At 39.8% G+C, this 21,765-nt stretch overlaps 1 protein-coding gene across 1 annotated transcript in view; it reads left to right on the plus strand.

The window, feature by feature from the left end:
* The window catches only part of LOC124721847 (vinculin), a 302,703-nt gene that overhangs the window by 214,969 nt on the left and 65,969 nt on the right, over nucleotides 1-21,765 (plus strand). Inside the window, exon 16 of the mRNA XM_047246978.1 lies at nucleotides 368-424. Coding sequence (XP_047102934.1) covers nucleotides 368-424 — 57 coding nt within the window. The remainder of the gene's footprint in view (nucleotides 1-367; nucleotides 425-21,765) is intronic.

The following is a 21,765-nucleotide window of genomic DNA, read 5'->3' on the forward strand; positions in this document are numbered from 1 at the left end:
ATTTAAATAAATATTATTCTCATTATCTGTTCAAAATCTGAGGCATGTACAGACAACAGAAAATAGTTGGTGTTAGAGATACCATTATTTTGTGGGCTCTATGTGGTTTGCAGTTAGTGAAATATTAAACTGTCTAATTAATATGCTTCAGGTCTTAAGCAGTTCCAAATGGCTTACAGCTTTATGATGCCTTAATGTACCCACCTGTTTATAGTGTTTGGCTGTATATAGTAGCGATGCTTTCTTGGTTTTGGGTACTTTACTATGAAGCATTTATTGAGGTCATTGTCCATATTTAAGTCGTGGAACATATAAAGCTTTTTAATCTTCTGTGTGCAATTAACTTTGTAAATATCTTCTTTTCCAGATGAAATTGTAGAACCTTTCCAGCCTTCGCTTCAGTATAATTACTTCACTGAGAAAGGTAGAGGAGAATTTAGCTTTGCATGCATTGTGGTGTGTGATAACCTTGTTTTCATTCTGATAAAGCATTTCAGAGACACACTGAGATTGGTCCGTCACTTTCATTGTTTGCATTTATTTATTTAATAACTAGTAATTGTAAAAGAAAAGAATCTTACACTAATTTTATATAATATACAATTTGCTTGCTGTCTGTTTGTTACTGCAGTGCAGCGGAAAGTTACTTAATTGGCTCCACTTCAAGAGGGGGGGGGGGGGGGGGGCAAGTTGCTTGGTATTGTTTAGGACTTTCTTGTACAGGCAAGCGTTATTTTACTATCATCCTTTGTCACCATGTTATTGTGATGATATTAATCAATTATCTTCTAGAATGTCAGACAGACAACATACAGTGGAGATGTTTCTCTTATTCCTTGCTGCAGAAACAAGAGCCAAGAAGTGTGACAATCACTACAACAATGTCAACTTAAATAACAATAACACAGATGTGTCTGCCTTTGCAGCTATGTAATAAATTGGTATCTTGTCTGTTTTTAACTGTAAACTGCCCACTAAACTTTAAGCGCGTCTGAATAATATGGAAAACCCTATATATCACTGTTAACATCATCTTAACCTGTAGCTGTTAATGCAGTGACTGAAATTTCCCAGCAACCTGAGAGAGGGAATATATTTTACCTTTCATCAAGAAGGAAAGATAGATTGTATAAAAAGTTTAGGAGCATTCTCTAATGTGATATTTTGCAAGTATAAAAAATTTAGGAGCATTCTTTAATGTGATATTTTGCAAGTCTAACTGCCCATATTAGGAGGTGTTCAAGGAAGCTATGAAAAAGTTTAATATTTAGGTAAGACCACTTTTCTTTATCTATTGTGTGTGACAGAGAAATATGGAAGATATGGCAAAGAAAGAAATCAACAAGAAGTTGGGCCACAGCTAATGCTAAATTATGAGAGGTAACATAACAGTAAAAATGTAAGAGGACATGCTGGATAAAATGTAATGCTTTATGAAGAATTGATTGATCGTGAGAAAAATGAACAGTGAGTGCAGGAGGAGATAGGAATGCTATAGAAAACTATCAGAAATTATTAATCAAAGTTTCATTCACTAAAAATGTAGTTATGACAACAATCTAACAGGCAACCTCCAATAACTCAGAATAAGAGGAGATTCAAGTCTCGTTGAATCTGAAGAAGACAAGCATAGAAAGTGGTAAAGAATTATGTTACAGTGAATATGAGTATAAGACTTGCTAATGGGATTGTGTTGGTGTGAAACAGAAAGCCTAACAAAAATATGGAAAGCTTGCAAAGATTTTAATAATGCTGTAATAATTGCACCTACAACAGAAAGAAACATGATTGTGTGGAGAGCTAAGGATTCAATAAAATTATATGAAACCATGTAAAGGCATTAGAAATGGAGAAAGAGTGAGAGGTATGGAGAGAAATGTATTAAAGAAGCACTAAACTAAGAGACTTGGAATATTGCATAGTGGTGACAAAAATGTATTGTATACTTTCAGAACTATTAGTTTGTTCCTTAGGGAGGAAAGAGAGATAGGTAAAGAAAGGACTGTTATAGCCTTATCACTCTCCTGCCTACTGCCGCTGGTAGCTTCAGACATTCTGTTGTGTAACCAGGCTACATATAAAAACAAAGTATACTGCGAAAACAAATCACAACTATTGGGTAATGGCTGCAATTGTCGTAAATCCCCCCTCCGGTCCTGGGACTCACAACACTTTCATGAGTACGCGTGTGGTGAGAATGGGACCCCAATCCATTCCAGTACTTCTCCCTCTGTCCTGCAATCTTTCTTTCTGACTATACCTTTTCTCAGACTAGGTCTGGGAACATATTCATTTTTGGCAACCAGGATTTCCTATAAGACATATATACAGCTAATCTTTTCTTTTTTTTTTTTTTTTTTTTTTTTTTAATTTGCTGCCACCTTTGCTCAACGATAATCATCTGGCGTTTGAATGAACATTATAAAACAGAAATGGCAACAAAAGCCTAACACATAAAACCTCATAAAGATGTGAAATACAAAAACATAACTTACAAAAAATTGGTTACTACAAGTCACATGTCAGTCCTGTTAAACCATACAATCACATTAACTGTCGATTTTGTGAGTAATAATACAGGAGAACAATAATTTTCATGCATCAGCAACCCCCCCTAATGGACGTTCGACAGGAAACTAGTGATATGCAGTCAGTACATAGCATGAGTAGCCAAATCACTTGTGACCTCAAAGACAACCCAAGATGATGTCCAGTTGATATAAATCATAACATACAAAGATAATTTTATGATTTAAAAAAAATCATAACTACAGTACAATTATAAGTAAAAAATGTACAAAAATCACAAACATGAATTATCAAAAATGGTTCCCTCCCCCCTTCATGTTGTCTTTTAGGCCACAAGTTTTGTGGCTTCTCATGCCATGTCCTGACTATATATGGCCAGTTTCCTGTAGCGTGTGCATGAAGGAGGTTGCTTATGTGTGAAAATTATTGGTCTTCTGTATTATTTCTCATAAAATTGACGTTTAATGCAATTGTATGGTTAAACATGATTGACATGTGACTCGCAGTAGCCAATTTTTTGAAAGTTATGGTTTTGTATTACATATCTTTATGAGATTTCGTACATTGATGTTTTGTTGTCATTTCTGTTTTAAAATGGTGATTCATGTGCCAGATGATGGTCATTGACTGAAACCGGTAGCAAATTAATAAATTGTTCTAATGCAGCCAAGTGCCATGTAGATCCTAACTCTTACATTTGGTGCCCACATCCACCTTTGACGTGCAGTTTTAAAGATTTATGGGCATTACATGGAAGGTTGCCCCCTAGCAAATTAATAAATTGTCTATATTCAGCCAGGTGTCATAAAGTAACTGAAACTTATATTTGGTCCCCACATCCACATTTCACCACCACTTTTCCAAATGTATGGGCATTGTGGGGAAGCTTTCCCAGTATCAACCATATTAGCCAGTCCACATGGGGGTACCTGCTCTGTGGTAGCCCCATGACAACACAAGGATCGCGTTATTGATATCTCAGCTGGTACCTCTCTGCACATGCAGAGGAATAGGTCCCTCCTTTTGGGGGCACTGGGACTCCAGGGAATAGTCATCAAGCCAGGTGACAATTGCTGTGGCTTGGTGATGCCTGTGGAGAAATCCCTTTACACGAGTAGGAAGTATCAAGGTGGATATCTTGCCAAGTGAAAAGACCCAAGTTAAAGCTACATTTGAATGTTTCAGTACTTATGACTCCAAGAACTGTCCCTCTTTGGCTATGCTATGGGGGGTGTGGGTGGGGGGGGGAAGCAAAATCAAGCGAACTACAGAAACTGTCCCCTCTCAGTTCTTGGTTTGCATCCAGACTGGTGAAGGATCCTTTGTAACTTCTAAGTCTTATATTCTTTGTAGATAATACCAAAAATGTGTGTGGAGAAATCTCTTCCCTTCGTTAGCTACAGTATGGTCTATCTTAATTGAAACAGTGACTCCTACCCAGTCTTGAGTGGTACTGTCTTTTAAGAAACTTGGTGTCATATATTTCATCTTGATAAGCCATTAGAGCATAAACCTGTTACATGGGGTTTAATTTGTCTCTGAGTCTTAATGCTGTGAACAGATGAGGAATTATTCAAAACCTTGAAGTGAAGGAATCATTTTCACACACTGTGTATGTCAAGGCCCACCATGCATAAATTTGACACCTGATCATATTCATCCTTGTATTTGAAGGGGTTTCATGTTTTGAGAAAGTTAAAATCATGATGTACACTTGTGATGGAGACTGGATGACAGCTTCATGAGAACTTCCCATGTGCCATGTGAGCAACCATCGTTGTGTATTGTGTGTCAGTTGAAGAGACAATCACTTTCCTTCTCCCCCTCCTCCCCCCCCCCCCCCCCCCCCACCCACCCACACTCCTATCTTCGAAGTGTACTACTTTAATTAAGGAATGTAAAATCCCAAAGGCCAGTAAATTACAGTCTCCAGTTGTCTTCCATAGTTTGATAGTTTGGACCCTGGGAAAATTATGACCACTGGTATCCCATCCCAGTGGTATCCAATTTGGCCATTATATTTGCCATGTCATCAACAGTACGTCAAGTACTTAGTCCTTCCATTTCGTACATTGATGTTTTGTTGTCATTTCTGTTTTAAAATGGTGATTCATGTGCCAGATGATGGTCATTGACTGAAACCGGTAGCAAATTAATAAATTGTTCTAATGCAGCCAAGTGCCATGTAGATCCTAACTCTTACATTTGGTGCCCACATCCACCTTTGACGTGCAGTTTTAAAGATTTATGGGCATTACATGGAAGGTTGCCCCCTAGCAAATTAATAAATTGTCTATATTCAGCCAGGTGTCATAAAGTAACTGAAACTTATATTTGGTCCCCCACATCCACATTTCACCACCACTTTTCCAAATGTATGGGCATTGTGGGGAAGCTTTCCCAGTATCAACCATATTAGCCAGTCCACATGGGGGTACCTGCTCTGTGGTAGCCCCATGACAACACAAGGATCGCGTTATTGATATCTCAGCTGGTACCTCTCTGCACATGCAGAGGAATAGGTCCCTCCTTTTGGGGGCACTGGGACTCCAGGGAATAGTCATCAAGCCAGGTGACAATTGCTGTGGCTTGGTGATGCCTGTGGAGAAATCCCTTTACACGAGTAGGAAGTATCAAGGTGGATATCTTGCCAAGTGAAAAGACCCAAGTTAAAGCTACATTTGAATGTTTCAGTACTTATGACTCCAAGAACTGTCCCTCTTTGGCTATGCTATGGGGGGTGTGGGTGGGGGGGGGGGGGGGGGAAGCAAAATCAAGCGAACTACAGAAACTGTCCCCTCTCAGTTCTTGGTTTGCATCCAGACTGGTGAAGGATCCTTTGTAACTTCTAAGTCTTATGTTCTTTGTAGATAATACCAAAAATGTGTGTGGAGAAATCTCTTCCCTTCGTTAGCTACAGTATGGTCTATCTTAATTGAAACAGTGACTCCTACCCAGTCTTGAGTGGTACTGTCTTTTAAGAAACTTGGTGTCATATATTTCATCTTGATAAGCCATTAGAGCATAAACCTGTTACATGGGGTTTAATTTGTCTCTGAGTCTTAATGCTGTGAACAGATGAGGAATTATTCAAAACCTTGAAGTGAAGGAATCATTTTCACACACTGTGTATGTCAAGGCCCACCATGCATAAATTTGACACCTGATCATATTCATCCTTGTATTTGAAGGGGTTTCATGTTTTGAGAAAGTTAAAATCATGATGTACACTTGTGATGGAGACTGGATGACAGCTTCATGAGAACTTCCCATGTGCCATGTGAGCAACCATCGTTGTGTATTGTGTGTCAGTTGAAGAGACAATCACTTTCCTTCTCCCCCTCCTCCCCCCCCCCCCCACCCACCCACACTCCTATCTTCGAAGTGTACTACTTTAATTAAGGAATGTAAAATCCCAAAGGCCAGTAAATTACAGTCTCCAGTTGTCTTCCATAGTTTGATAGTTTGGACCCTGGGAAAATTATGACCACTGGTATCCCATCCCAGTGGTATCCAATTTGGCCATTATATTTGCCATGTCATCAACAGTACGTCAAGTACTTAGTCCTTCCATTTCGTACATTGATGTTTTGTTGTCATTTCTGTTTTAAAATGGTGATTCATGTGCCAGATGATGGTCATTGACTGAAACCGGTAGCAAATTAATAAATTGTTCTAATGCAGCCAAGTGCCATGTAGATCCTAACTCTTACATTTGGTGCCCACATCCACCTTTGACGTGCAGTTTTAAAGATTTATGGGCATTACATGGAAGGTTGCCCCCTAGCAAATTAATAAATTGTCTATATTCAGCCAGGTGTCATAAAGTAACTGAAACTTATATTTGGTCCCCACATCCACATTTCACCACCACTTTTCCAAATGTATGGGCATTGTGGGGAAGCTTTCCCAGTATCAACCATATTAGCCAGTCCACATGGGGGTACCTGCTCTGTGGTAGCCCCATGACAACACAAGGATCGCGTTATTGATATCTCAGCTGGTACCTCTCTGCACATGCAGAGGAATAGGTCCCTCCTTTTTGGGGCACTGGGACTCCAGGGAATAGTCATCAAGCCAGGTGACAATTGCTGTGGCTTGGTGATGCCTGTGGAGAAATCCCTTTACACGAGTAGGAAGTATCAAGGTGGATATCTTGCCAAGTGAAAAGACCCAAGTTAAAGCTACATTTGAATGTTTCAGTACTTATGACTCCAAGAACTGTCCCTCTTTGGCTATGCTATGGGGGGTGTGGGTGGGGGGGGGAAGCAAAATCAAGCGAACTACAGAAACTGTCCCCTCTCAGTTCTTGGTTTGCATCCAGACTGGTGAAGGATCCTTTGTAACTTCTAAGTCTTATGTTCTTTGTAGATAATACCAAAAATGTGTGTGGAGAAATCTCTTCCCTTCGTTAGCTACAGTATGGTCTATCTTAATTGAAACAGTGACTCCTACCCAGTCTTGAGTGGTACTGTCTTTTAAGAAACTTGGTGTCATATATTTCATCTTGATAAGCCATTAGAGCATAAACCTGTTACATGGGGTTTAATTTGTCTCTGAGTCTTAATGCTGTGAACAGATGAGGAATTATTCAAAACCTTGAAGTGAAGGAATCATTTTCACACACTGTGTATGTCAAGGCCCACCATGCATAAATTTGACACCTGATCATATTCATCCTTGTATTTGAAGGGGTTTCATGTTTTGAGAAAGTTAAAATCATGATGTACACTTGTGATGGAGACTGGATGACAGCTTCATGAGAACTTCCCATGTGCCATGTGAGCAACCATCGTTGTGTATTGTGTGTCAGTTGAAGAGACAATCACTTTCCTTCTCCCCCTCCTCCCCCCCCCCCCCACCCACCCACACTCCTATCTTCGAAGTGTACTACTTTAATTAAGGAATGTAAAATCCCAAAGGCCAGTAAATTACAGTCTCCAGTTGTCTTCCATAGTTTGATAGTTTGGACCCTGGGAAAAATATGACCACTGGTATCCCATCCCAGTGGTATCCAATTTGGCCATTATATTTGCCATGTCATCAACAGTACGTCAAGTACTTAGTCCTTCCATTTCCCTGACATTGACCTCTGGTAGTCATACAAGAAAATTAGCCATTGGGCTAACCCATAATGTTTCTGCAGCACCATCTTCAGGGATCTCGACACTCTGCACCTGGTCAGATTATTATTATTATTATTATTATTATTATTCGTAGTAGTAATAGTAGTAGTGTCTTCCTCTGGTATGTACCGGTGACAAGATTCCTTTTAGGGCACCCTCTCCCCGGAGACCTAGAGACCAATCACCCAATACCAGCCATTAGCTGGAGGGAATTCTAGGGCTGCCTGTTCTTCAGTTCATACCCTTATAGCTGATAGGCCCTTGGAAAAGTCTTGACCTTCTAAAGCAGTTATGGAGAAAAGGAAGAAATATTGGGAGAAAGCTACTATGTTGACAGATCACCTCCACACCATAAGATTTGGAACCTATGTATGTTACTGTTGTTCTCTACCCACAGGTGAAACTGCAATCGTGGTGCACAACCTGTCTCTTTGCCCTTTCAAACACATCCAGGAAACTCTTAATGTGATAATTCAATGGAACTACAATGGGTATATTGCCAGAACTGTGCAAAATATCGTCCTTCTGTTCTGCAAAATATCGTCCTTCTGTTCTGTGATTTGTGTTGCTCTCCGGGATATGCATTTTACTGATGACCATTCTCCAACCCTTAAGAATGCCTTCTATAGGAATTTTAGTGTCCCCAAGATAGCATCTGGAGCATTTTGTGCATTGATTTACTCAGATATCATAACATTGGAAATGATAGCAATGAAAGTACAAACAACCACAGCAACTACCATTTGTAGCATCTATCCACCTCAGACAGGGTAGTTGCATATGGCCACCGTAATCCAGCAACTGCTCCGTCTCACCTACGATACCTCCTTGTACTTGGGGATTTGAATACACAATACATACTATGGGGTTGTACGTCATCTGGTAGATGCCTTCTGTTAGAGGAACTTCTTTCTGATCTTGATCCTCTTCTCCTCAGTGACTCCTTTTGGTTTCACTACAGTTGTCACTGTACGGTGATTTTTGTGACAGTAATCATTTACCAGTGATCCTGTCATGTCCATGTCACTGCCTGATAAATCAATTGCCATGTTCAGCTGTCTGTGAGGGACCAACTGTCAGTTGTATACCTTGCCATCGCCTTCATCTACTCTGTGTCAGAGTGTATTGATGAGGTTATCGGAAGCCATGGTCACCTGCACTGCTGAAACTGCTGTCCCCATTTCTACAGGTCCCATAGAGTTGCAGTTGGTACCATTATGTACCAAAGGCATTTCAACAGCTATTGAGGATCACTGAATGATCCTGTAACATTTGAAATGACAGCCTTAACAGATCGCCCTCATCACTTTTAAGTGCTGCTATGCAAGGGCTTGCTATCTAATTAAACACAGTAAGAAGTAATGCTGAGAGCACTACATCTCCTCCTTGGGAATGTACGTCTCTTCTCCCAGGTGTGGATCAAGCTCCAAAGTCTAATGTCCTGCAAAAGATCAACAACTTTCCCCATATCTCTTCCTTCATGATGATATTTCTGCTGATGTGTTGGCTCATGTGGAACACATTGCAACCCACTTAGCAACAGCATTGGTGTCCTCTTAACTGGCTGCTGCTTGGGTGCTAATGACCTCAGTAGTTGAGTGCCCTTAAACCCCACAAAAAAAAAAAAAAAATTAATTAACTGGCTGCCTTCCAAAGATATAAAAGACAAGTTGAAGACATCTACCTGTCCTCTGCTCCCTGTAAGTCTGTGTTATATAACGAACCTTTCACTGACTAGGAATTGCTTCAGGCTCTTGGCTTGTCTCATGATGCGGTCCTGGGCCCTGATCTTATTCACAATCAAATGGTCAAATATCTGAATGTGACTTTCAGACTCCATTTACGCAGTCTTCAACCTATTTCTTTAGAATGTGTTTTCCCTTGACAGTGGATCGATACCATCATCATCCCAATCCTTAAGCCAGCCAAAAACTCAATGTCCATCGACAGTTGCAAACTGATTAGTGTCACCAGTACCCTCTGCAAACTCAGGGTGTCTACGACCTGGGACAACCGGGAGATCCGGGAAAAACCCAGGAATTTTTTCATCCGGGAGAAAACCGGGAATCTTTTTGTGTTCCGGGAATTTTTCATTGTTTTAGTTTTCAGTTAAATTTTTGTGATTTTGACTGGTAAGAGCCAATACTGTAACAAAAAATTTTACTGTATCCCGCTTCTGCAGAATAATACTGCAGCAACAAAACATGAACGAGAGAAAAAACTAAAATAAAACTTAAGTCACAAAGAAAATGCGACATATACAACAACAAAACACAGTGCTCATACAAGCGTCTGCCAGCAGCAAAGTGTGTCAAAGGCTTTAGGAAGACTGTGCAGTGCTTCTTAACAACAAATTGCCTCCAATGAGCGTGCAGTGACAGTTTCTTACATTAGACTCATTTTAATGCAAGATCTTTTAAAGTTTCACACGTACGAACATGCGGGCTTCCTGCGTCATCGTAGCTGTGCAAGTGCAGCGACGCCTGTTATCTGGCGCTCTCTGGCAACTGCTGAAACGTACCTTTCTAATAGGTCACGGAAAAATAATGCGAATATTGCTTTGAAAAGCGTTACTTTCAAAGTAATTTCCTTTTATGTAAGAGTAAACTATGTGAGAGAGTGTACGACGAATTTCTTAAATCACAGAGCGTTTGACTCTCATTTAAAAATCAACTCTTTGGGGACGACCATATGAAGAATTTCGAGCCCAGAAGATCAGACATTTACGTCGTTATTAAAAAATTTTACTGGCACATTTATGTGATGTATGATGCGCAAAAAAGATCAACAATATATGTGGAAGCTTAGCTTCTCTTGCAGCTTATTAATCTTAGAGACCAATATTACATGTGATAGCTTTTCTTTTCTTGTAGCAACAATTGTACATTAATTTAAGCTATTAATTTTTCTTATTTGTGTGTTCGCACTACTTAAGAATGATCTTGCTATTGGCTGACTACATCACGTGTCAAATACTGTCATCAGCTGGTGAGATCAGGTAACATGAGCTGTGACTGGCTTACAAAAGCACGTCGCAATCTTGATTTTAATGCTTCGGAAAGTAACATGCGGTGTTTGGTGGAATTCGAATTTATACCTTCGTAACACGGAAATATGCAGTGTATATGTTGCTGCACATCAAAGATCTTTCCAAAACATGTTTTTTCCCCTGAGTTTCATCTTCTGAAGTGCCGGGAAATTCTACACCGGTGTATAAAACCATAAACCACAAAAGGATTGATAAGTGCCGAGAAAAAGTATACTGTCACTTAACACGTAAAAAGTGTATTTTCACCTGGGAGAAAGTGTATTTTCAACTGGGAAAACCGGGAAAAATCCGGGAATTATTTTTCCTTGTCCATGTAGACACCCTGAAACTGCTTGAAAGGATAGTTGCCCGATGATTATGTAAGGTTCTTGAGTCATGATGCCTTTTCCCCCTTATAAGTTTTATTTCTGGGAGGCACAGTCCACAACCGATCATCTGGTTTGGTAGGAAACAGCAATTGACAGACTTTTCCCAAACACCAACATCTCATTGTAGTCTTTCTCACCTCCATATGACATATGACACTGCTTGGTGCTATCACAGTTTACATACTGACTGTGACTGGGGCTTTCAATTGTCTCTACAGCTTTCTATTTGTGGGTTTTCATCCCTTCCATTGTGTCAGATCAGAGTTGGTATGTCACTCAGCTCCCACCCCCATGGGTCCCTCAGGGTTCCGTGCTGAGTGTTACACTCCTTATAACCATAAATGGGCTAGTGATCTCTGTTGGACCACTGGTTCCCCCCTTGCTTTGTGTAGACGACTTTTGCATTTGGTATAGCACCCAGTGTGTAACCTAACTAAATACCACCTCCTAGGAGCCATCTGAAGGGCCTCTGCTTGACCCCTTTGCCATGGCTTCCATTTTTCGCATCATATCATGCATTACTGTCATATGAATGTTCACCCCAACTGAGAACTTTGAATTGAATTGAATTGAATTTTATTTGATCCTGTAAGATTACATCATGTACAGTAAATGTACGTGTAATATAGGACATGTCAAAGTATTAAAATTCTTTATCAATTATTTTTCTACACCTTTAGCTTACATTTTTACATCACTGATAATGAGTAACAATATATACAAATTTAATGGCATAAGTATTCTGCAACACTGTAAAACTCTTTTTCAGTGAGATAGTCTTTAAGTTTCTTTGTAAATTCATTGTGAAGTACACTATCTTGCAAGGTTTTGGGCAGACTTCTTAGTAGTCTGATACCAGAGTACTGGGGTCCTTTTTCTAGCATTGCCAGTCGGTGGGGTATGCTCCGTACTTCATTCTTCTTTCTTGTATTGTGGGTGTGTACACTAGCATTTGTAATCCAGTCCTCACTACCTTTTGTAATGTACATTATTGTTTCGTATATATATAATGATGAAAAAGTTAAGATACCTAAATTCTTGAAACAGTTTCTGCATGTTTCAGAGGTCTTTCTTCTTAAAATGGTCCTAATTGCTGTTTTTTGTAATGTGAACACTCGTTTTGTCTCTTGTTTGTTTGAGTTTCCCCACACCGTCACTCCATACTGTAAGTATGGTTCGAAAAGTCCATGATACACTGTACACAGAAGGTTCTTGTCTGAATACTGTGATAGCTGCATCATTAAGAATATGACAGAGCTCAGTTTCTTACAGACATTATTAATATGTTTTTTCCATTTCAGTTCATTATCCACAAGAATACCTAAGAATCTAGCAGGTTCTACTTCTTCCAGCCTTGTTCCGTCAACCTCTAAATCCATGTCTACAGCCTTTTCCTTGTTTTTAAACACTGCATACATAGTCTTTTTTAGATTTATAACCAGTTCATTTTCCAACAGCCATTGAGCTGTGACATTTGCAGATATGTATGCTCTTCTCTCAAGCTGTTCCATATTTTGGTCACTATTTAGTATTGTCATGTCATCAGCATACAATATTTTCTTTTCTTCCTCCTCAACACCTATATCATTAACAAATACATTAAATAACAATGGCCCCATTACCGAACCCTGCGGCACTCCATATTTGATGGATTGGGTTTCTGATTGGTATGAGTTTCCTAATGATACATACTGCTTGCGGTTGCACAAGTATGATTTTATCCATTCACCTGGTTGCCCCCGAATGCCATAGTTGCTTAATTTTTGTATCAGCATTTCATGGTCAATGGTGTCAAATGCCTTTGAAAGATCCAGAAACATTGCAGAGACAACCTTTTTCTCATCTAAGGACTGTAAAATGTATTCTGTTAGACTGACAATTGCTGATTCTGTAGATTTACCCTTTCTGAAACCATGTTGTGAGGTCATGAGAATGTTATGTTTGTCCAAATAGTTAACTAATCTGGTATACATAAGCATTCCTAGGATTTTTGAGAAACCTGATATCAGTGAAACTGGTACCCTGTGCTTGGACATAGTTGCACAGTTATGGTTTCTGGGCCTCCTCTATAATAAAAAGCTAATACAGCTATGCCCCATTTGTCAGCCTAAGGCTGCCTGCATGTGAATGGTTAATGCTTTCTGCTTCCTTGCCCACAGCTCTTATGTGGCTCACGCTACACTACAACATGTTTAACTGGCTCTGGTCTCATCCTGACTAGATTGTAGTTACCAGGTTCATGGCTCAGTGGTACCTTCGGCTTTAAAATTATTGGACCCAGTACATCATTTTGTAGGAAGACTTGCCATTGGCACCTTTTGGACTGGTGTCATAGGCAGTCTGGTCACCGAAGCAGGGGTCTTACATCTTTCATCCCAGCAATACCAGTTTTTGCTGACTTACGCAGTCACCAGACAATAATTCCCTAATATGAAATGTATTTGCAGTTGCAAATAGGCAACCATCAGCTGTACAATGGGATGGCGACAATGAAAATTTGTACCAGACTGCAACTCAGACCCATATTTCCTGCTTTACGCAAGTGGTCTCCTTAACAGCTTTGCCTATTCATCTACGACTCATGACCTCCATATGTCATCACTCATGCGTCACAAACTGCACTCGTACACATTATGTAATTCCTATACAGGGAAAGGACATTTTAATTGAAGGTCGCTGCTTGATATTGATGGATAAATATAGCATTGCAGTACCTCTGTTGTTAAGAAGCACTATGCAAATTTTCATTTTCATCATTCCATTATACAGCTGATGGTCATCTGTATTCACAGCTGTGGTTACATTTCATGTATTTCATGATGGTTGAAGTTGGTGCAGTACCTGTATGCATGTTCAAAGGAACATTGCATCATGCTTCTTAACAGCACAGGCACTGCAATATCATAATTTCCTAATTATCTAGCTTAATAACGTTTTTTTGTACAGGCGGTGTTAATCCTCTGACACCTTCGAGTGATGGATGCTCAACCCTCGGCCAGGAACCCTCCTACCCCCCCTTATAGCCTGCTCCCCATATACGTATGTGCTTTCCTCCTTGGTCAGTACCCAGACCATGAATTAGGAACAAGCTATTAGGACTTAAAGCTTCACCACCCCCATGACCTTTCGACATCTATTTCTCTCCAATCTTCAACAATATCAGGGTGCTACCATCATTTACACAGATGGCTGTAAAACCATGGTGGGGATGAGCTATTCTTTGGATTGGATTGGATTGGATTGGATTGTTTGGTTTGGGGGGAGAAGACCAGACAGTGAGGTCATTGGTCTCATCAGATTAGGGAAGGACAGGGAAGGAAGCTGGCCGTGCCCTTTCAAAGGAACCATCCCGGCATTTGGCTGGAGCAATTTAGGGAAATCACAGAAAACCTAAATCAGAATGGCCGGACGCGGGATTGAACCATCGTCCTCCCGAATGCGAGTTCAGTGTGCTAGCCACTGCGCCACCTTGCTCGGTAGCTATTCTTTATCTCCTATCAGTAAGGAACAGTATTTCTTGCTGGGAACATGTAGTAATGACTCGATCAGTAGCCTTCAGGCTTCTCTAAGATATTGATGGCACTACTCACTCATTTGACTTTCTCTGGGTCCCAACCACATGGATATTCTGGGGGAACAAACTCGCCAATAGTTTGGCTAGAGAAATGATTTTCTGCCCAGTGTTCAATTTTATGATCGTGGGCATTGATTTGCAGTTGCAGATAAGGCCTCTACTCTCTTAGACATGGAACATCATCTGATAGGCTACTACCTGCTCTAATAAACTATGTGCTATTCAGGAGACTGGTTGCATGGCATTCCTCTTTCGTTTCCTCCTGGAAGGAATCCAGCATCTTTTGTCCCCTGCATGGGCCATATCAGAGTAACCCATAGTTTGAAGTTATGTAATGAGCCACCAACATGTGGTTGTTGAGCCTTACAGACAGTACATCTCATTCAGGTGGAATACCACCTCCTCCTAACTCCCCATGCCTACATCTACATCTACATGACTACTCTGCAATTCACATTTAAGTGCTTGGCAGAGGGTTCGTCGAACCACAATCATACTATCTCTCTACCATTCCACTCCCGACCAGCGCGTGGGAAAAACAAACACCTAAACCTTTCTGTTCGAGCTCTGATTTCTCTTATTTTATTTTGATGATCATTCCTACCTATGTAGGTTGAGCTCAACAAAATATTTTCGCATTCGGAAGAGAAAGTTGGTGACTGAAATTTCGTAAGTAGATCTCGCCGCGACGAAAAACGTCTTTGCTTTAATGACTTCCATCCCAATTCGTGTATCATATCTGCCACACTCTCTCCCCTACTATGTTATAATACAAAACAAGCTGCCCTTTTTTGCACCCTTTCGATGTCCTCCGTCAATCCCACCTGGTAAGGATCCCACACCGCGCAGCAATATTCTAACAGACGACGAACGAGTGTAGTGTAAGCTGTCTCTTTAGTGGACTTGTTGCATCTTCTAAGTGTCCTGCCAATGAAATGCAACCTTTGGCTCGCCTTCCCCACAATATTATCTATGTGGTCTTTCCAACTGAAGTTGTTCGTAATTTTAACACCCAGGTACTTAGTTTAATTGATAGCCTTGAGAATTGTACTATTTATCGAGTAATCGAATTCCAATGGATTTCTTTTGGAACTCATGTGGATCACCTCACGCTTTTCGTTATTTAGCGTCAACTGCCACCTGCCACACCATACAGCAATCTTTTCTAAATCGCTTTGCAACTGATACTGGTCTTCGGATGACCTTACTAGATGGTAAATTACCGCATCATCTGCGAACAACCTGAGAGAACTGCTCAGATTGTCACCCAGGTCATTGATATAGATCAGGAACAGCAGAGGTCCCAGGACGCTTCCCTGGGGAACACTTGATATCACTTCAGTTTTACTCGATGATTTGCCATCTATTACTACGAACTGTGACCTTCCTGACAGGAAATCACGAATCCAGTCGCACAACTGAGACGATACCCCATAGCCCCGCAGCTTGATTAGAAGTCGCTTGTGACGAACGGTGTCAAAAGCTTTCCGGAAATCTAGAAATACGGAATCAACTTGAGATCCCCTGTCGATAGCGGCCATTACTTCGTGCGAATAAAGAGCTAGCTGCGTTGCACAAGAATGATGTTTTATGAAACCATGCTGATAACGTATCAATAGATCGTTCCCTTTGAGGTGATTCGTAATGTTTGAATACAGTATATGCTCCAAAACCCTACTGCAAACCGACGTCAATGATATAGGTCTGTAGTTAGATGGATTACTCCTACTACCCTTCTTAAACACTGGTGCGACCTGCGCAATTTTCCAATCTGTAGGTACAGATCTATCGGTGAGCGAGCGGTTGTATATGAGCGCTAAGTAGGGAGCTATTGTATCAGCGTAATCTGAAAGGAACCTAATCGGTATACAATCTGGACCTGAAGACTTGCCCGTATCAAGCGATCTGAGTTGCTTCGCAACCCCTAAAGTATCTACTTCTAAGAAACTCATGCTAGCAGCTGTTCGTGTTTCAAATTCTGGAATATTCCATTCATCTTCCCTGGTGAAGGAATTTCGGAAAACTGCGTTCAATAACTCCGCTTTAGCGGCACAGTCGTCAGTAACTGCGCAGCGAAGGTATTGACTGCGTCTTGCTGCTTGTGTACTTTACATACGACCAGAATTTCTTCGGATTTTCTACCAAATTTCGAGACAATGTTTCGTTGTGCAACTTATTAAAGGCATCTCACATTGAAGTCCGTGCCAAATTTCACGCGTCTGTAAATTTTAGCCAATCTTCGGGATTTCACGTTCTTCTGAACTTCGCATGCTTTTTCCGTTGCCTCTGCAACAGAGTTCGGACCTGTTTTGTGTACCACGGGGGATCAGTTCCATCTCTTACCAATTTATGAGGTATGAATCTCTCAATTGCTGTTGCTACTATATCTTTGAATTTGAGCCACATCTCGTCTACATTTGCATAGTCAGTTCGGAAGGAATGGAGATTGTCTCTTAGAAAGGCTTCTAATGACACTTTATTCGCGTTTTTAAATAAAATTATTTTGCGTTTGTTTCTGGTGGATTTGGAAGAAACGGTATTGAGCCTAGCTACAACGACTTTGTGATCACTAATCCCTGTATCAGTCATGATGCTCTCTATCAGCTCTGGATTGTTTGTGGCTAGCATGGCCTTCTGGATTAATTGCCTCTAATGTTGGCAGATGACATATAGACAGTTGAACTGGTTCTTCATTTCATCTGAGAAAGTGATTTTTATTCTATAATGTAATGTTTGAAACTACTTTCAAGGCAGGAGCAGACTACTAGTAGGTGGGGTACCTCCTGCCTCATGTTGGCCCCTCATGGTCCCTCTTCTATTGTTTTTAATTACTTTTGGTGTGGTTGGTCCTTTTTCTGCTGCATGCTATTTTACTTCATATAGCGCTCAGATAAATGCAAGACCTTAAGCAACCTTTATCCTAGATATTGGCCAATGACAGAAGACAACAACCCAGTTCAACAGGTTTTTATACTTCCTCCAAGAAAGTGGGTTCTGTTCTCTTCTTTAATACTATGACTTTATTGGATTGGGTCCTGGGGTACTCTGAACTTCACCCGCCAACCTACTGACCTGATTATTTCTGTCACCTTGTTTCATTATTTTCATTCCTAATGGTTTTCATTGCACTTTTAGCCTTCTCACTTTTATTGTTATGGATCTCCTTTCCAACTGGGTTGCAGGAATTGTTTATTTCATTGTCTTGCATCTGCATAGAATTGGTGGGGTCAAACATGAGCTCTGAGGGGCCCTCACTGCTCTCTGGCCTGCACACCAACCTGACCCATATGCTTATTTCTGCCATGTAGGTTTCCCCCATTTCTGGTATAAGTATTGCTCTCAGCACATTGATTTTATCACTCCTACATACTATCACATTAGATCAGATTTCTAGCTGATGTAACTAACTCCAAATGGACTATCCCATGAACGAGAATGTGATGTTATCACTGTTTAGTTCCCTAATCCTCAGCTAATCAAATGAAAGTTGTTGTACACAGCTAACTGTGGAAACTGACACCTGAGGAATCCGAGTGATACGAAAACAGCAAATAGTGCAGAACTGGGGATCAAACTCATTCTTTTGTTGATTTTTGCCATGGTTTCTTGTCATGTAAACATCCCACTGTCAGTCACTTCATTATTGTGATCCAGCTACAGTAGTGTAAGTTGTTTTAATCAAGAATGTCTTGAGTAATGTTTTGTTACATTTGCTTGTGCAGACAGCATCTGTCAATCTTGTAATCTAGATAAAGATGTAAAGGAACATTTTGCAAAAATATGTTAAGAGCCTATAGGATATGTTTTTAAGCTTTCTTTTCTCTCAAGTACACTACTGCAACAAAATTCTAATGTCATGAAGAAATCATCACTGGAGCATCAAGTTTGAGCCACAATGAATAGTAACGAGACAAATTATTCAAGTTTCTGGGTAATAAAAGTACACACAAAACTTTGTGACAGCACAATAATTTAGAATAATACCTTTATTATATCAGATCTCGGCCTACAGTTCATTATGGATACAATAGGAACCACACAGCCAGCCAGTTGCACGTCAAAAATTTATTAAAACCTTAATGTAGGTTTTGACTGATATAAACCTGTCTTTCTCGGAAGAAATAGTAACCTGTGTCATATATTGTGTGAAATGAAGTTATTGGGTGTAGTCAACAACAAAATTATCCATATAAATGCTGTGGCATACCCATTTGGCCATATCATGTAGCCATGGATCATTCTTACTGTTGAGTAAGCCCTATGACTTCGTTTCTCTTTTCATGTAATATGTGACACATTTTATTACTTCTTCTAAGGAAAACAACTTTATATGTGTTGAAACCTAGGTAAAGGTTTGAATAAACTTTTGATGTGCAACTGGTTGCCTGTATGATTCCCATTGAATCCATAATTCTACAGTTGCTGACTGCTGCCACATTCAATACTTTACAGTTCATTAGTACTGATAACTGAAGATTGGCGATTCAACTGCAGTATAACCTTGTCCACTTTGTTTTTAATTTTTACCATGTCATGCCAACTCTTTATCAATGAGTGTGATGCTCAAAACTGACTTGTATAAAGGAACAGTAAAAGAGATTTTACTGTTGACATGGAACCAAGTCAGTTGTTCTATGTACTGAGTCAACACTTCTCTGTACAGATACTTCTAGCTATGTGGCAAGGCACATGATCTTGGTGAAAGATCTAATTCTGCAAAGGGAAGTAATCATTATGTGTGGGGATTTGTAATTGAATCAATAGTGTGTGCCTTCCCCATGGTTAATGGTTAAAAAAATGCTACACCATTCCACAGATCATAACACTGCCAACATCACATGGGCTCTAGCAACAGATGTTGCAATTTCCTTTTTTATTTTGTGGGCATCCTCGTGGAGCATGCTGGCATCTACCGAGGCTGAAAAGAGAGCTTTTGTAGATGGCTGCCGTCACAAATCAGTAGCGGTCCAACATGCTCAGTCATCATCAATTTTCACATCTGACATCAGTCTCATGTTAAACTGTAAACTTCCCACAATGATAGTTCATACTTGGTTTACTTACAAACTTTTAGTAGTGCCAATCTCAAGCCAAAATTTGATGAGCACCCTTGTTTGGAACCAGGAGAAATAACTCTTTTTGTCACTGAAAGAGGTGAATGAAATGCATACAGATTGTATGTCAGTACCCTTATGTATCCAGATAACATCATGTAACATGTTGTAAGCTATACAGTGCAGACACCACATCTTGAAGGAAATTTGACCTTACAGTGTATATGCTGTGTTTTGATGGAGATCAAAAATAGCCAAGGCACACTGTGTTGCCATGCTTTATGTTCATTGAGAGTGTTGCTTAAATATGTATACTGGAACATTGTGGTCACCTAATCTAAAAGGAGACATCTGTTTATCTCCTGGCAAGCAAAACTTTGCGGATTATACACCTGTTGCACTTTTCCATGCATTAGGTTCTATTCCAGCTCTCATTGTTGATTTTGATATGTTTCAACATATGTTTTGAAGAATTATCCACGTCAAAGAGTAGATACACAGTTGTGGTTATTGAGAACTGCAGATACTTCTAAAGCCTCTTGCTCAAGTCACAGCCTTCAACTGGCACCAGATTGTTACAATAAAATGGGAACCATAGGATGCTCATGTCAACTACTTCTTCACAGCACATCACTAAATGTTTCTCCCTTGACCTTCCTATTTTTCAGACATTGCAAGCTGACATGTATCAAATGTCTTGTTGCCACTTAAGAATGACCTGTTACTGGCCTCTGTAAGAAGTAAGGAAAACCACCACACCAATGGGCACAAGAAAGTAATATTTCAAAACATAATGAATGCCTCTTTGATGATTATGTTACCTATTGGAGCTCCTATTTGGGCTCAAGGTGGCTTTACACAATGTTAACACAAAAGTGATTTGTTTTTGCTTGTCGATTTGTTTAATTATATCTATATAGCATCAATGTCACACTCTTATTATTGCATTTTAGTTTCACAATTTGTTGTTGAGTCTGTAATGTGTGGTATTTTTATGCCAACAACAATATCTGGTAATTACAGTGGAAATTGGTACCATAACTTACAAAGTGAGTTACCACATTAGTGAAGTTTTCAATAGATTACTGGTGCCACGTAAGTGGTCGCAAGGCTCATGTAGTAGTTCATACTAAGCTTGTATTTTTCCAAACTTTTGGACTGTAATGATTGTTGTATTTAAAGTACCATTACGCTGTTATCACTTTGTCATACAGCCAGGAGCTCGGCTGCTATCGATGGAACGAACGGCTTATGATATCATAAAAGGCATTCTGCATCACGATGCAGTTTAGTGTCAAAGTTGCGAAAGTGTGGCATGCTTTTGGCAACCAAGGGAGGTAATGAGTCTGTGAGATGCTAAATTCATTTGATGAAATCTGTATTATATTTCTTTAAGTGGTTCTAGGTTACTTCAGGCAAGCACCTTGACACTTTTGGCATACAGTAAGAAAATTTGAAACTGCTAAAATCATTTCCCTGTTTTATTGTGATGTCGTAGTAATGGAATATTTTCTGACAAGTAAGACCTGTCCTGGCAGTATTTCAAATTAGCAGTATTTCTGACGACCTGAAAGTAGACTGTCTCTTTCTTCTGTTGCTATTGAATGATTGCTCTCATTAGTTAGTGTGATTGTAAATGGTTCTGTTCCCACATAAGTAGATAACATTTGCTGCCTGTTTATTTATTCTTTCATTACAGACCACATGTAAGACATATTTAGAAAAGAAATAAAATACAAGAGAGAAATTTGTATTCACGGTAAACGTACTTCGCATTTTAGATATTTGTTAGGTATTAGCATTTTTTTTTATGTGATTGCTATTCCTTGCATGTTTATCATTTACTTTTTGAAAGTAAAAGACACAGTATCATAATGATGGTACCGAAGGCAGTGTGTCATACTACTATAAAATCCATAACTCACATAGTTTATGTATTCTGTACAAACATCCTAGTGTCAAAGAGTTCTTTGCATACTTTGTCTCATTGCCCTTCAAAACTTTACTGTCACTTTTTCATATTGGATTTATTCCTTCATATTCAGATTAAGACAGAGAAATCATG

The sequence above is a fragment of the Schistocerca piceifrons genome, chromosome X, assembly GCF_021461385.2.
Source record: "Schistocerca piceifrons isolate TAMUIC-IGC-003096 chromosome X, iqSchPice1.1, whole genome shotgun sequence".
In the NCBI taxonomy this organism is placed as follows: Eukaryota; Metazoa; Arthropoda; class Insecta; order Orthoptera; family Acrididae; genus Schistocerca; species Schistocerca piceifrons.